Raw genomic sequence first — 17,532 nt, forward strand, 5'->3', positions numbered from 1 at the left:
GACGCTAAAGAACAAGTGACCAGCAAATATCTCTGTCGTTTGACTTTTATTTGAGCACCTTGAAATAATTCCAACTTTTAAACAGATTTCTAAACTGCCCCGTTCATGTCAGCAACGAGCTACTTGTAAGGTCTGGTCATTAGAAACTTCTGTGGGGCACTTTTTAAAGAGTGTGGTCGTAAACCAAACAAGAGGAATCGGAATGGCCAATAAAGATTATGAAAATAAAAAAATAGCTCGAAGAGCCAATGTCGACCCGAAGTAAAAATAAGAATGAGCCGATACTTTGAAATCTGACAGGTTGAATGAGTGGGGCGAGTTTTCAAAACCAATAATAAGGCGGAGAAAAGGATCAGTCTGTACTCAAGCCGAGTGACTAATCCCTACTAGAGCTTATCCCGGTTTTCAGAGCATGAAGCGACTAAGAGAATTACTAACCCCCCCCCCTCCTTATGGGAGTTAGCTTATTGTAAAATTATTTCCAACATTTCATCAGGCTTTCCAGCCAATTCACTGGTACCCATTTATACTCCTGGGTGGGGTGGGGTGGGGTGGGGTGGGGTGGGAAGAAGCACTGTGAGAGTAAAGTGTTTCACCCAAGAACAAAGCACATTGACCCAGGCAGGGACCCGTCAGTTCTCCAAAGTCCCGGTAACCGGGCCCGAAGCCATGTTTTTATTATAATATCAAAATTTAAAGATAAAATCAAAATTTAAAAGATGGGAAAGCAGGTTCTGGCACCCAAACCAGTCTTTTTGTTTCTTTAGCGGATAGTTTTATCCTTTTTTTTTTTTTTTTAATCATTTTCAAAACTTTCTGAATGAAAACAGAACAACTTTAGGGGCCCGTTAATATAAGTTAACGGGACTTTCGAGAAACAGGCCCCTGGTCTCGAACCCAGGCCTCGCGACCCGGAGTCCAGCGTACCAACATCGGGTCACCGCGTCTCCCACGGGTGGAGCAAAGAGGAATTAATAGATTCCGGACCCTCATTGATAATCTATCTAATGAGAGGTCTGAGTTGAATCTATACCAGAGAAAGTACCTCACGTATTATTATACTTAGGGACGTTACAGTGGTGAAAACTTGTTGCCGACTTATTCGGCTGCGCCTCGCGAGTCCACAGCATTTTTTGATATGACCACTTTTTAGGTACTACCTGTAGTGGAAAAAGCTTAGTGTGCAAAAAGACTTTCGTTTCCTCTTCCCTACTTTTGTTCCCTTTTACAGATTTCCATGAACGTTTCAATTTACTTTCGCTTATTTTGCGACACAGCGGTTGTTTCTCGTCTTTTCCTTTGAAATTTTGCGCGGGAAATTGGCGCACGGTCGGCCAGACTTGTACCCTCGCGCATGCTTGACGTTTGACCATTATAAAGTACAAACAACGGCAAGAGACGGTAAGGTGAAGTTTTTGAAATATTTTATTGAAGAAAATCCTGTCGAAATAAGTTACTCACACCTATAAAGCCAAGGTGTTTTGCCAACCCACGACTTAAATTGTAATATAAAATTTGTACTTAAAAAATGTTTTAAAATCATTTCTTGCTTTACAGTGACATAAGCAGAGTGCGCAACGGTGTTAACCAATGAGAGACGAGAATTGGTCAAGTATTTCAGAGTAACAAAAAATTGCATGTTTAACTGAAATAAGAATAAATATTCTAAATAAGGTGACATAAACACGTCTCGAAAAAATACATTTGCTAAAAATAATCGACGGAATAAAGGAGCACTTTCGTTATTTCAGTTGTCCTTAATACACAAAAAGAAAGCGAAATCCGGTACAACTGATCGCAATCCAAAACTAGTCATGGGGAATGAAGCCTGCTAAAACATCTTTGTTTGGTGTTTTTCGTTAGGTTCAAGTATCGTGCTTCCTGAAGGAAACGAGAGCGCCCCCTTAAGTAAAGCATCTTATATTACAAAAGCGATAAGAAATAATCAAAATGACCGATACCAAGGCTCGAGACAACCTCGTTCCCAGGCTCTTTACACGTTCCCGCCAAATGACATTTACACGGTAGAGAAGACCCTAGGTACTAGGTAAGGCTTGCACACTGCACACCGCTGACCACTAAGAGGCGAACCTGCCATCTCAGCTGTAACAAAACAACATGTAAGTTGTGAAATTTAATTAGCTGCCACTTTAAATCATTCCTCTACATTCTTAACTTAGCTTTCTTATAAAAAAAGCTTACATATTATGGTCAATTTTCTGACCGATGCGAATGTGAGAAAGACTACATAATCTTTCTTATTCCTTTCAAGAAGATACCACTTTTTATCATGCATCCATAGAAGCTCATTGATTTTTTTTTCTATAACTAGCAAGGAGAGTAACTAATCGAATTATAAACCAAAGACTGACGTGTGTAACAAACGACAGTCTGAACAAGAGAGCGACTTGTATTGCAACAGTAGATAAAGGTTTTCATTTTCTCACATTACGCGAGCTTTCTCACTTTCACATAGGAATAGTTTTATACTGTGTTTCAAGTACTTCCCTCTAAGATCAAAAACTTAGGATATTGACTAAGTTTTTCCCCGTAAATTTAGTTAAGTTTGACTTTTTGTCGCAGAAGTTTAGTTCACCCATTATCGCTCGACTCAGCTTTTAAGAAGGACCTATCTTTGTTATTCTCACAAATAAGCCGTAGAGATTTCCTTGTAATCTGCATCTCTTATAATAACCTCAGAATTATTCATACTAAAAATTACAATATTTTTGCTCTTTTCGCCAATATCTGGATGACAAGTCAAGCTAATTCACGGACACCTATCAATCAATCGTTTGAAAATGTAACTATCAACTGAAACTTTACCAAAAAAATTCAAGTTATCATATAGTGTTGAAAAATATATCGAAAAAGAAAATCTGACTTTGCGTACTTCATGCTTAACATGAAACATTCTTAAAATTTTATATTCAATTACTCTACCAAGTGCCATAGCTCATCATGATTGAGCAGCACAAGTATACAATTATGGGCTTTACACTTTTATAAGATTGTGTTATTTGAAGCAATATTGTGTTATTTGAAGCAATATCGCCCACTGAAGCAAATTTCTAAGGGATTCCGTCGAAATTTACCCACGACGAAAGGAAATATGTAGCTAAATAAATCTATAAATTGATCATTTAATGGTTCAAAGGTAAAATACCAATAGTTGTGTGCTAATAAAAACACCGATTTTATAAATATCTCAGATTATTGCATGCTGCATAGGAGACTGTTAATGACCACGTATTAAGTTCCCTCTCACTCTACAGAGGTAAAAAAGTCCAATCGTTTATTTATAAAACTGGTCAAACAGGTCTCTTGAGACCTGGTTTTAACCGGTTTTATCAACGGCAATTGATCCGAGAAGGACTATTGGCTACGAGTTGTCTCATCACCTCTTATTCATGTTCTTGAGACGTGAAGATTCGATTTCGTTATGTTTCCCTAATTTATACCATCCTCGTCCTTTATCGCCTTAGAACTCGTAAGTCTAACTGACGTCTAGTTCCTCAGCTTCAAACTCAGCTTCAAACTCAGCTTCCCCTCGATGTGCCGTTCTGTTGTGGGCATTTTCACCGTTTCAGCTAATTTAATTTATTTGTTTTCAAAGCATTATATTGACGCTTATTGATGGGCAGGTACACAATTTCACCAAGAATCCTGACAGGCCACATTTTTCACTTTAATTAACTTCATCGTGAGCGTCTAGGGCTTGTTTTCCTATTAGATCCCGGTGTAGAAATGAAAGACAAAACTTGGCGTTTGTAATACAAGATTTTTGGCATTAGTACTTCAAGATGCCTTCAAGGAGAAGCTGAACAAAATGTTGTTACCCTGTTTTTCGAGATGGTGTTCTCAGCAAAGTGCTAATGACTCCATCATGTACACATACCGCAACGGCTTGTACCGACCTTACAGTTTCAAAAGGTGGTTTTACATCCATCACCTCCGAGACCTAGAAAGTTTTTTCTTCGCTAATACCACAGTTTGCCATATTTACTCGGAGGGAACCAGGAGGGTGAAGAATACTAAAGGTGTGTCGAAAGTACTTCACAGAGCCCAATCCTAGTCGTTCGAAGAGTCCTCAAAAACTTAGAATATATAATTGCATCGGAAAGTTGGTGAAAATAAGGCGAGAGGCTATTTCCCAGTTGGTATAGCAGTTTACTAGGTGTGTTTTTTAACAGAATTTTCTACAGTAGGCGAGTGCTCATAGTGCTAAGTCCAAATTTTCTTTCTTGTGATTGAACTGGTATATTGCGGACACTGGAGTCACTCCTTGTACTTTCATACTATGTAATCAAGCTTGATTAAGCGGATGACCAAAGTTCCTTAGATTTTGTTCACCGCTTATGCCGTGTAATCTACCTCCGGTCTATATTCATGCATTATTTTGAACTAAGAGCAACGAAGTTATGACGTAATAGCTATTTCCATATTTCGTTTCCGGTTTGCTGTGAGTACAGACGATCGTTCGACATCAGCAGTTGCCTAAGAGAAACATTTCCACTCTTCAGTTCAAGGAATAAACGTTGAAATCCACTCTTGCCTCTGAGATAGAAATTTTTTGACAGTTTATCTTGCAGTTAATACGAATAAATATATCATTGAATAAAGGCCTTCCAATGTTCTCAAATGTGCAATTCAGCACGACACATATCACATCAGGTATAATGCATTACGTGACATGCATCAAGTGACACAGATCGTCACACAGTCTCAACTGACCTCCGTGTTGGATGAGTCTTATCGGTCGAATTCTCGTCTTTGTTGTTAACGCTACAAACCACAACATCTCTTGGAGACTTGAGAATCTTACCATCCATGTTTTCGAGTTCCACAGATTGCTTTCTGCTGTTCTCACCGGATTTGTTAGCCTTTCCCTTTTCTCGAGCTTCTTCTGCTTTCTTCAGTTCCTCTTCTTTTCTTCGGTTCATCTCTTTGTTGTAAAAGTTCTCGAAATTGGACACGATTACGGGTACAGGCAATGCAATGGTTAGCACCCCTGAGAAACAAGATAATTATTATTTAAAATTCTGATTTCATTGGCTGAAACTATTTACGAGGAAAATATCTGACACAACAAACGTTGTATGTAAATCATCCATCAAGAGACTGCTATTTCGTACTAAAGTAATCAAAATGGCCAATCAGAAGAAGAAAAATGCCTTTAAGGGCCAACGAGAACTCAAAGTAAAACGAAGCAATCTGCTTAAAGCGCGGGAAAACGCTGCCGACCAAGTGGTGATTGATTTTAGTTTTACATCTGATTGGTTGAGAGATTGGCACGAGTTTTCTGGACCAATCACAGCGCGAAGTAAACCAAAACCAAAGCAGTCCTGGATTACTTTCGACACTCGATTGAAAATTGTTCTATCGAACAAAACACATTACAAGCCGAACGTCATATGTAGTGCAAAAAAAAAAAAAAAACCCTGGGCTTCCACAGGCGAATACCTTACTCCGCATAGTTCTACAGCTTTGGTGAACTTTTAGCTATCTCTTCTTAAATGTATTCGTAGCTGCAGAGTTATTCCATTAGAGTAAAAAATGAAACCAAAAAAATAATTACGGCAACCAGTAAATGCAAAGGCCAACACCAGGAGAAACTAATGATAACTAGAGTAAGAACAAGAAAACTCGGCTAAAAGCTCGAATCTGATTGGTTTTAGAAGCGGAGTAAGTTTCCTTCACCAATCATATGGCGCGCAGCGAGGAAAAACCAATACATTCCTCGATTACTTCCGATTCTCAGTTGTAAAAGGTTGAATCATATTTTAATTCGCTTCCAGATAGGTCTTTTAGTGATAAGTTACTGAGCAGAAAATATCAGTGAAAGCGGGTGACCTCCAACTACAAAGTACATGGGTGGCCATTGACGTTCGCGCATTTTGTGAATAAACAAAGCCTTTGCCGACAAAATATTGTTGTTTCACTAATCCTCGATTACTTCAGTCTTCAGCTTTAAAATAAAAAAAATCAAATTTCACGGCTGCCCTCGTAACTGCTATATTTGTTATATATCTTTCTTTTCTCGCGTTAAGTTAACTCACGAGGCAATAAAATTACCACTTGGATGCCTGTCTATAACTGATCTTATTAAAAACTAGATCATTGGATAATGCAATTCAAGACTTTTTATTGGCTTAGCCATTCTGGTATATCAGCCAATATACCATAATCTACAAATATGGTAAGTGTACGTGTCAGCTTAAAATTAAAAGAGAGCTAAAAATTTAAGAAAATTTAATAATTTAATTTAACGTTTTTAATAAAACAATTATTCCACTCGCGCTCAGTGGATATGAGATGGTTATAGCTAACTAGGCGCTACGCGCCTCGTTGGCTATCTATCATCTCATATCCAACGCGCGCTCGTGGAATAATTGTTAAATATACCACGAGAGGCAGACGATGGCTCTTCCAAGACATTCTGAGTTTTGAAACTGTGAATATTAATTAGTTAGACGAGGAAACGAGAGGATTTCTCTCACAGCAAATTTTCGCATGCAGTGCAAACGAGCACGGACTAAAATGGACGAAGACCATTTCTTTAAAATAGGACATCTAAGGCACTAAAAGACTGAACGAACTACGTCTGGCAAAACAAATAATATTTTAAGGGTTTAGCTTGTTTTTATGATCATTAACTCAATCAAATTTTGTATTCCACTAAATTTTCGATGAATTTCTTTCCTTGCGGAAAATAAATAAAGGTACTCCCTCATCGAGACAATTCCCTATAAAGCTAAACGGTAATTGTAAAAGCAACTTCTTTCCAAATATGTAACGTATAGTGGCCATAGACATCTTAGCGACAAGATTACATCATTTCAAAATGGCGGAGATATTGCCAAAGAACAAGTATGCGAAAGACGACCGGCAAAAGTTTTAGTAAACTATGAAAGAAACTACAAAATTATCCAGTTTCAAAATACAGAGTATTTGTCCACGCCTTAGCGAAGAAACTATCGAACTTAATCCTGATTTACTGCTGAAATATAACGTGGTATCGCGTAAGCATCTCAGAATTTCAACGGTATGAATGGTGTTCCAATTTTCCTTTTAAAAAGAGACATAACAGATTACTTTTTATATAGAAGTAATACACATTTTTTACGCGAATTCAAGATAAACTGACTTTAGATCAAACGCATCTTCAAGAAATTTTAGTAAGTTGGATGTATTTATTTTTCCTGCTTATTTCAGCACATTACAGTTTTAGTCTTTGTTTTTAAAGGGCTTGAAGAGCGGCAAGCGTTGTTTTCGATCTATCAAAGATTTTTCGATTTTTCGAGAATTGAAAACAGAGTGCAACGAACTAACAGGTGCTTTCATTCCTTGCGATACATCAGTTGATTAATAAAACAAACTCAACTAACTTTTCTACTAAGCACTGACAGTAGATTTTTTGATAGATTTGTTTTCTGTTAAAATTAAATCTTCTATTTGCGTGGGAGGTTGACGAAATTTAGCCGCTTTACCCTGTATTTTAACGAAGTAGATTCATAAATTCATTTGCCTGTCTAAATGAGTTTTGCTCTGAAAAATGAATGCAGTAAACGTTTCCCTGAAAACGAATCTCTTTTCAAGTTTTTATTAGCAATACCACGCGCTGTTTTGAGTTCTTCCTTTTCTATCAATAGCACATACCGGGTGTGTTTTAAAGAAATCTGTTTTCTTTAGGCCAATACCCTGCTGAGATTCAACCTTTTCCAGCTCGACGACAACATGAAATAAAATTTGGATATTTGCGCGGTAACCACCGAATGTTTGTCGCTTTAATATACGTTCTGTATTATAGCTGTACACCTCCTGAATAAAATTACGTCGAATCAATTTTTCCTTTTCACTGCTCTCACCTCGAGTGCGCGTGGCAGGTTTTGAATTTTTAAAAACCTCAGCAGCAGGTCAAACTTGTTGTCGTTTGGTTTTTAACTCTATTACTTCTCATGACAATTGTTAATTTGGAGAGGTTCTTGAGTTTTGAGAAAGTCTGAATCCCGGCGTAAAATATACAGCGCACCCTTAATTTTTGTAAATGAATTCAAAATATAACTGCCACATACAATCAAACGCTTTATTCATACACATCACCTAATAGAAGGATGAGCCATTATGATAACATCCATGTATTTTAGTCTACAATAACTAAAGCGACTTCAGTCCGACGACGATTTTACTCCAAAAAAGTTTTCGAACGAAATCGATTTCAATTAGGCCCAAAATTTTTCTTACGTGCATAGAGTGGAAACGCTGTCAAGTCCAGGCCTTTATAATTTACAATGCAAGCTTTTTATCGCATTCTCTTTTTGAGCTGCTGGTACTTATAAATATTTCAAAGCTGACAAGCTTACTGCAGCGTCAGCTCGCAACTCTAATCTAATTTATTTTACTCCGTTAGGAGCACTAGATTTCAAATTTAACCCATTTGTGCTGCTATCTTTGAATTATCGTGATTTCGGGAAGACTAACGTTTGGTTTAAATTGAAAATTTGACTTTTACCGCTAAAGAATGAACGATGTGAAAGCAACACCTCCTTGATGTTATCAACTTCAGCGTTCCAAAGCCAATTAATATTTAACAAGAAATTTCAGTGTTCAATCATCCATGGCAAAATTCAACAAAATTTGAATTCAAGCGAGCTAGTTTGGCGGTAAAAATCGCTGATTTTAATGAAAGACCAAAAAACAGCAAAGTGCATTTGTTTGCTTTACAAAATTTAATGGCTTTTCCTTTTAAGCAAAAATAATTCCTCGCCAACATTTCAAAACAAAGTTATTGTATTTGGATCCCACATAATAAATTACTCATTCCCTCAACTTGGGAATAATGGCAGAAGGTAATCAAGTGTTTTTGTCGCGAATCAGCGCGTGAACAGGACGCGCGGGCCAAATACACGCGAGAATCACGCGAGAGAATCTTAAATCATGTTGTTTCTCATCATTTCTTATTTCGTGGAAGCGGCGCGTTTATCTTATCTCGGTACAAGGTATCACCCTTTTTTAACCGCAAATTTTTCACCTTAGGTATTCAACAGAAAGTCGATTGAGATAAGAGAGCCCCGCTTATAGATCAATAACTTCGACGTTGTCGTTTTCAATCTAAGTGATAACGTCCCACTATGTTTCATTATTCAGTCATGTTCAACAATTGATTTTTCTATTGTTCTCGAATGGATCCATCAGATAAACTCAACTTCCGAGATACCGCGACCTGAATTCTAAGGCAGTGCCATATGAACTAACTTAAAGCCGAAACACAGATGATAATACTATTAATTTCATTCGGGGATCATCAGCATTCGCGAGCACACGAGCTGCAAGTTCTAAAAAACGCTCTATCAAGTAATAAGATAAATGAAATTTGAAGGGCTTTGACTTTCCATGACTGACAGGTAAGCCGTTTAAGAGTAAGAATGAATGTTAAATCCTTTGAATGCTGGTCACTCATTACATTAAGTCAGCTTACCTGAAATGGCGCACAGTGCTCCCACGATCTTTCCTGGTAAACTGACGGGGGAAACATCTCCGTAACCCACAGTAGTCATAGTGACGACTGCCCACCAGAAAGCGTGTGGAATGCTTTGAAAACCCTCACTGTCGGGCCCTCCTTCCGCGTAGTAGACGCAACTTGCAAATATCATAACGCCAATTGCTAAGAAGAACATTAACATAATCAGTTCATTCAAACTCGCTTTCAGCGTGTTTCCCAATATTTGAAGCCCGCGCGAGTGACGTGAGAGCTTAAACACTCGAAACACGCGTACCACACGCACCACGCGCAGCACGGAGATGGAAGAGTCATCTTCTTTAAGTCCGAGTTGAACATAGTAAGGCAAAATGGATAATAAATCAATAAGATTCAAAGCACCCAGTAAAAATTTCAATTTTTGCGGGGAGCAAATAAAGCGAATAACGTACTCTCCAGTGAACCATACGATGACAAATGTGTTAAGTTGAAACCACACTTTATCATAAGGGTTTGGAGGTGGTTTCCAGTCATCTGTAGCATTTGACGGTCGACTTTGGTTTGCCATTTTAAAAGTTGGTAAAGTCTCGACGCAGAAAATTATTAACGACAAAGTGATTACCAACACGGAAAAAATGGCTAAAAATTTGGCCACTTTCGACGAGTTTGGGTATTCCAACGCGTTCCAAATAATTCCCATGTAGTAATTACTCGGCATCGGTTGCTCTTCAGGCTCGTCCGCTATACCTGCCTCAAGTTGAATAACTTGAACAGCTTCCTCAGGGAGGTCATAAAAGACAACTTCGTTGATGAATACATGCGGGGGAACATGCTCTGGCCTTATGAGAGTTCCACCGGATTGATAATAATAAAGAATTGCGTCAAATGCCGAACGATGTCTATCGAAAAAGTATTCCTGCCGTCTGCTGTTGTAAAATTTCGACCTCCGACTCTTGGAGCCGAGTAAAGTGTCGGGGAATCTTGCAAGCGTTTCTTCGTAAGTCTCGAAACGTTTCCCTCCAACGTTTAAAACGATGGGATCGTCCATATTAGAAGGAATGTAATTCTTTAGGCCATCGAATTTTTCCATCAACTTTTTATACCCTTGGTAGCTACTGCCTGGTGCTCCATTCGGGTCCGAACTGGTAGAGGCAGAAGTGGCGGCAGTCGTCAACATTAAAAATGTCACAACAACGAGAGTAACCGTTCGTCAGTAGGCCTACAGATTAATCTTGAATGTCGCGTTACTTCGGCCACCGTTACCGCAAACTTTGTACACATGCGTAATCAACACCGGTGGATACCAACAATTCTTTTCACTGGGCGCGGAAGTCCAATGATCCTCGCATCAAATCATGTAGATTTTGCCTTTTGCGTTGAGCCGATGGCTTCTGTCCTTACTTGGCTTCACTGATTTAACAAATGCAAGCCTTAACACATGTTTATATCAATATATTTATGACCCCGTGTTCGCAGACCATTGAAAATTGTTACATTATTATTTTATGAAGATGTCTAGAATTGTAATTAACTATGAACGCACATCCAGCGAAGGAACTGCTTCTTCACCTCACAAACGACCTTACTTTTGGTTCCCCTCGCTGAAACTATGAGCTAAAAATTAAATTGTTGCGTGAAAAAAAATAATTTGGATAGCGAATGGTTAAAAGAGCAGTAATGCAAAGTGAACTGCCTAGATTGAGAATTATGAAAGTTCTAATCGTTGAAAGCAACATTTGTTTGCAGAGGAAGGAATGGGTTCAAACAACGACATAGCAGTCGTCCTACTGGGACAATGCAAATTTTCTATTTGCATATTTGTAAACTTTTCGCATTCAATTTATGTTTGAAACTCGGCCAATTTCCACTCGCCTCTCTGTCGAATGTAGCTGGAAGAAAGTATGCGTCTACTTTTGCAATCGTGTGAGGCTTCCTGAAGTAATTTCATTCGTATTTGTGAAATGTTTTCACAACTAATCATCGTAGAGATAAGGAACGTCGGTTTCACCTGTTCATAGCCGGCAAAGATATCAAAATTCAAACTTTTAACTCGTAGAATTACTACTCGCAAATTAAATCGAAAACATAGCGTTTGCGTGGCTTCGGGTTTTAAACAACAGTTGGCACTGTTATCTGTTAAAGAAAACCGCTCTTATTTCTTCCCCAACTGACAGGAAAAGCATGTAAAAATTTTACTAGAGGCAAACCGCGAACGCTCGACAAATAATCTTCTAAAAAATTTAGCTTCAGTTGGCATAACATGTTTTTATTTTATCAAAATCGGGAAGTTTAAATCACCGTATATAATAACTGTACGAGAGGTACTTAGAAAGATTTATAAACAGAAGAACTATTGAAACAATAATGTTTGTTGGCAGAGCCTTTCGTTTTTTTTTTTACTCGAAATATTTAGTAAAATTAAAATCAGTAATAGTGTTAAAGGAAAGCGCTTAAGATTTCAAATTAAATTTTTTTCAAATCCGGGTCAAAATTATTTGAAAAAAATTATTCAGTTGTTTTCGCCGTACAATAATATCAAGTTTCGAAAAACAAAAGCGGAAACCTTTGTTAAGAAGAAATATTTAAACCAAATATAACGCTTCAAATTCCTGTTCTTTTAAATTTTTAATGGCTTGAATGTTTTGAAAAAAACTGCTTAAATATGCACTGGCTCGGCTGATTGGGGAAATTCTTGCCGGTATCTAACGTAAAGTTATAAATCACAGAAATGCCTCCCAAAGAAACTAAAATTTTTGCTACCACCCAAAGCGAGGTATCAAAAAGTAAAAGCTAGGATTTTTCAAAAAGACAAAAACTCCAAAACTGAGTTGTTACGACATTTCTACACTGACACAAAAAGCATTATTCCACCCCAATTTTGGTTCGCCCATGGCGATGATGAAAGAGGGAGAAATTTGACTTTCAAAATGTTGAAAGAATATATGCGCAAATAAATAGAGACAAAGGACGAAAAGAACCGAAATGCAGATCAACAATAATTGCCAGTACCATGTTCAATAACAATAAATTTAGACATTTCACGAAGGTTTCTTTCTTAAGAGGCGCGAGGCTTTTCCGTCGAGGATACCAGCTGTTTTGTGCTTAGGTTTCCAACCTCTTGTTTTTACTTTGTCCTTACTAGCCTGCAAGTGTGATATCCTGGAGTTTTAATCTTGTTCCCCCTTTGTTCATAATTGACCACAGTTCTGACCAGTTTTTTCAACGCCAAAAGAGGAGATCCTCTACGTGGAAGTCTTTCAATTTCAAAAAGATTCATTCGCGCCCTATTTCAGATACATTTCAAGGTTTTTAAGGGTTGCTTGCGGTAATCATTGCTCAAGTGATCGCTTCAGTGCTTCTTTTTACAACTGTTTTTAAGTTATAAGCGCGGAATAAAATTGCTTGAATATTTTCCTCTAGAAAGCGTTTCCAAGAACAATTTGCTTCGAACTGCAGGTCGCCACAAGGAAAACTTGGTTGATGCATATTGGAAGGGAAACGCCTAAAAGCATAAAAAATCGATTAAACATACATAAATAAAATCCTTAATCTTCGCATTAAGTTCGTTCATCCTTGTAAAAATCGAACAAAAGTCAGAATATTTTACGTCGGGCAAGGTAAATATTTCTGATTAAGTTTTTCTTGGCTTAAAAATAATCTTTTCAGATATTCATACTCTGATTGATTTGCGCTAATATTTACAGGGGGTCGATCACCAAAAACAAAACAATCAAAAACAATTTGTGAAACTGAGCTTCAACAAAAAGTGAAGGAATTTTGCGAAAAACATAGTTAGTGGAGAAGAATTCCTGTTAAAATAGAGGTAGATTTTCAAACCCTTAAACAAAAACAGTTCGAGCAAAGTCAACTGGATGATTTCGCCTCCAAACAAGTTTAGAGTTAAGTTCACGGAGCCCAAGCCATTGTGACGATGTCCTGCCGTTTTTTTAATGAAATGCTTCGGAAAAAAAACTTTGTAGAAAATAATTAGCGCTTTCCTGCTTCCCACTTTCCAGGGGAACGCGTAGGAACAATTTCTATAGCGCCAGTTCTGAAGGCGAAGAACCTCTAATAAAGTCATTAGTAATTTGAAATGAAATTGGACGGAAGGATTTTAGAGAAGTTGATATTCTGGACGAATTCATCAAAAATTCAAACGATAAAATTAACAATACAAACAATAAACAACAGTTTCCAAATATATCATTAGTTTATATCTCAGGCGAAAATTATCTGAAAGACCTAGATCACCGTGTCCTCAAAGTTAAACTTTTTGTATTTTCTTAAAGTGCAGCTTCAGGCGAACAAGCGAAATTCTACTTTTTCATGTGTGAATATAATATTTTCAATGTATTGTTCTAACTTATTTCGCCCTCAACAAGGTTTGTGGTAGGGACTGAAGATAATTTAGTATTTTATTGCTATCACTAGGTAGATCAAAAAGTTTATCCAATCACAAAACTTAAGACATCAAGAATGCACAAGTAAACAAATTAACTTTTCTCGGCTAAATTTCCCCTACAAAGAGTGGCAAAGAAAAACAAAACAAAAACAAAAAAACAAAGAGAGAGAGAGAGAGAGAGAAGCCGGTTAAATTACTAATTCGCAAAATTATCGATTGTAAAATTATTTCCAGTAGCCAGCCACAGAAAGGCTCGAAAGAATCTTGAATGTTTTTAATTGAACAGGTGACATCATTGATTTTAATTCTTTAGTGAAAATTTGATAGAACCCAGCTGGCCGTGGAATAACCTGCAATTCAAACCATTGTAATCACACAGCTGGAGAGGGGTCGGACCATTTTAAAGTTCTCTTCGACTTTAATTTAATTTCGCACAATTTTGAAATCCTTCAATGTTCCTAGGTCCTAGGACGCTTCCAAAGTTTATCTGAAAGAATCTCCATTTATTTCTGGTAAATCTTAATACGCTTATCTTACGAAACAATTTTCATCTTTTCGATTTTATCATTACTTTCAGCAAAAAATCTTCGGCCAAGAAATATTTCTCTACCTGAAAAGTTTAAAAGCTAGAATAACTTGTCTCAGTAATCGCACATTTTTTGAACATATGAAGAAATCTAATTTACTGATTACCCAGTATTGTGTAAATATTGTATAAGTATTTCGTGCATCGAAAAATCGCCTTATCAAACGAGATATCCCACAATCCAACACTTAAAATTTAAAACGAATATTTTTCAAAATGAATTCCCTCGTTTATGCCTTAACTTGAAAAGTAAATTAGCTATTAAGAAATAAATTATTTCGCGATATAAATCTAAATATTCTTCATACGTTACAGAAAGATAAACGAATGGTGATATCGATTATAACCGCGTCATAATCATGAATTAAAGGGATAACATCTTGCAAGGATCAATTTTAATGAAAATTTTTGATAAAACAAGGAAAAGGTAGAATACGACAAACATTTTTAAAAAGTTACTTTTGGAAGGTTAACACCATTTACCGTTAAAGTGCAGCAAAGTTTAGCTGAGGTCATATAATGCAACATGGATTAAAAAGACTGACGATGAATATAATGTGAAGAGAGCTGATATATCAAGTTACCTTGGTAACCAACAAATATAGCCTCGGTTTTCATGCTGCACGCACTAACACTGCAGTTAAGGATAACAAAGGAAATGCGCGATATATCTTTGACAGCGATTTTTTTCGGGAAGCGTTTTAGTTCTGTGCGCCCGACAAAAAGCCAATATCTGTCATTCAAGAAGCAAGATAAAAATTTTTATGTTTCAAGTAAACAATACCTTATTCAAGCCAAATTAGATTTACAAATGTGCCACACAGCATTGGCAGGTATCTACCAACAGGTGTAACAATATAAAAACATTCATGGTGAAGCGTTTCGCTGCTAATGGCCCTTCTGTAAACCATTCATCAACGCTGTATTTCTTTACAGAGTATGGAATGGCAAAGTTTTCCTCTGCAACGTGCTCACATCGATGCCGAGAAAAGCGGATATCGAATTTCTATGGATCGACTTTTTTGTAACCTAGATGGACTCCTCAAAAGAGACATGAATGATTGTTTGTCAAAACATCTGAACGGATTCCTCGACGACCACGCAAAAATATACCAGTTTGGACTACGTAATCAAAGAGAAAGGGTTAATCTCAGAGCGGGAGAAGGCTTCCCTATGAAGGACGAACAAAAAACACTTCAAGAAAGTTTCTTGAACCCGTTTACTCGCAAAAGTCAAAGCGCTTCGGTTCACAGGCCCTCAAATATGCGGTTCAAATCAACACGCTTGCGTAATGGTATATCGTCCGCTCCGTCAATAAACGCGTTTTCGTCAAATAGATTAATCAGACCGCCTAACATTCCTTCAAAACCTCCCTGTAACACGACAAACGAAAGGAAGCCGCGACGCCAATCAAAATTGGAAGGACTTCCCTCATCTTCAGAGGCCGAAGCCGCAAGCAATGTGTTGCCAGGCAACGGTTGGTGGAGAGGCACGTGCAGCAGCGATTCTGAGACAGATTCGGAGGTCAGCAGTGAAACTGAAAACAGTGAACGTTCCAATCTAGAAATAAAAAAGGATGATTCTACCCAACGATACTCTTTGGATGCGCGAGACAATTCTAACAGTCGTCAGTCGTCAATTAGTTCAATAGCTTCGGAATTCAGTGAGACCGAAACAAAAACTCGAGCACAGGAAAGTTCCACTCCCCGTCTACCTTCAAAACTCCAAAAAGAGCAGATTAGAGAAATAAGCAGAGAATTGGAATCTTCGTCTTTCTTTCATTTGACGAGTGGGCCTGGGAACGAGAGTGGGCCGATAGATGAAGCATATCTAGAGCCCATACCACCACGTACTACTCCGGATCTTGATGAAAAAGCCTGTTCTACAAGCAAATCTCTGTCGCCCTTAAGTGGGTCTCCAAGCCTTTTTATAACGGCAGAAAAGTTGGACGATGACTTGAAACTAGATTCCAAAGAATTACTTAATCAAAGGTTTTACAACTCAACAAGTCGAGTAAATTACAATAATTCAGCTACGTTTATGCATAATAGTGCGCATTTTGATATAGAGCCAATCAGTAGAGAAGACAATTTTCAGAGGCGCGTCGATAAATACCGAAATATATCATGTGCTTTTCCTAGAGTTTGGGAAAGTAAGAATGGGTCAAAGAACAACAGAGCTGTTCCGATAAGTCTCCAAAAGCGAGCAGTCCAAAACCGCCCCAACACCACTGAATTACCTGTAAGAATAAGGTTCAAACACAGAGGAAGTCCCTTCACCAAGTTTACAAAAGCTGCAGAAGAGACAGGACCAAACGAGCGGGTTTTACCAACGACTTTACATAAGTCAGCGGAAACATCTTACTCTGTCATGACTCCCTATATGGCGAATGTAGTGTGGTCTGTTATGAGTGATGAAAAAGTGCGTTGATTGCGAAGAATTTGTAGACATCGATAGATATGTGACAACAAACATAATAAAAAACCAAACAAACAAATAGGGAAACCGCGTCAAATAGAGAAACTTTACATGCTTAAATCAATATCTAAATAACTAAGAAGGTAAAAGAAATGAATTCATTGAATGTTAAAATAAAAATTAAGATACTGCTCGCATTCCTATATCACACTGGCTGTTTGAATGTTTGAAAAAATACATATACACAGTGATTGCAAACGTATTCTGATTAACTTGCGACTAAATTGCTGTTATACATCGTATTTCTTTCACTAGCGCAAAGAGCAACATTAATAAAGGCTGAAATCGGCAATTACACTACTACCAACGTTATTTTCAGTGCCGGAAACGCCTGCAATAAGCCAATTGGCTGTAATTCACAATGAAACACAAGCCGGCTGTGATTCGCAATGAAACAAGCTCCACGTCAATGAATAGATTTGCTTGGATCAGTCTTTACGTTTAAAACCTTTGATAAATTCAGTCTGTAGGCCATGTACATAAATTAACATAAGCTAGTAATCTGGTTTTAAGTTTGTAAAAGTTTTGCTTATTACCTCTCTCCTCGGAAACATTACCCATCTTATAAAAGAAGCTGACGATGAGGGA

At 37.6% G+C, this 17,532-nt stretch overlaps 2 protein-coding genes across 5 annotated transcripts; one reads left to right on the forward strand and one right to left on the reverse strand.

Annotated features, from left to right (window-relative positions):
- Nucleotides 1-1,407: 1,407 nt before the first annotated feature.
- LOC111329909 (potassium voltage-gated channel subfamily A member 7) lies at nt 1,408-17,521 on the reverse strand. Of its 4 annotated transcripts, none has more exons than XR_002694756.2 (4): nt 17,481-17,518; nt 9,479-12,980; nt 3,402-5,011; nt 1,408-2,103 (listed from the first exon to the last, which is right to left on the reverse strand). XR_002694756.2 is itself a non-coding variant. In XM_022934674.2 (4 exons), the coding sequence occupies exons 2-4, from the start codon at nt 10,653-10,655 to the stop codon at nt 2,018-2,020; spliced, it is 1,449 nt and encodes a 482-aa protein (XP_022790409.2). In that variant the 5' UTR covers nt 10,656-12,980; nt 17,481-17,521; the 3' UTR covers nt 1,408-2,017. The 4 variants fall into 4 exon arrangements, 3 of the variants coding, with proteins under 3 accessions (XP_022790409.2, XP_022790408.2, XP_022790407.2); XM_022934674.2 differs by having other exon boundaries at nt 4,826-5,011; nt 17,481-17,521; XM_022934673.2 differs by having other exon boundaries at nt 4,735-5,011; nt 17,481-17,521.
- Nucleotides 15,101-17,090, forward strand: LOC111329908 (uncharacterized). The gene has a single exon (XM_022934671.2). It carries the CDS (start codon nt 15,406-15,408, stop codon nt 16,894-16,896), a length of 1,491 nt encoding a protein of 496 aa, XP_022790406.2. The 5' UTR covers nt 15,101-15,405; the 3' UTR covers nt 16,897-17,090.
- Nucleotides 17,522-17,532: the final 11 nt, after the last annotated feature.

The sequence above is a fragment of the Stylophora pistillata genome, chromosome 10 (genome assembly GCF_964205215.1).
Source record: "Stylophora pistillata chromosome 10, jaStyPist1.2, whole genome shotgun sequence".
Lineage (NCBI taxonomy): Eukaryota > Metazoa > Cnidaria > Anthozoa > Scleractinia > Pocilloporidae > Stylophora > Stylophora pistillata.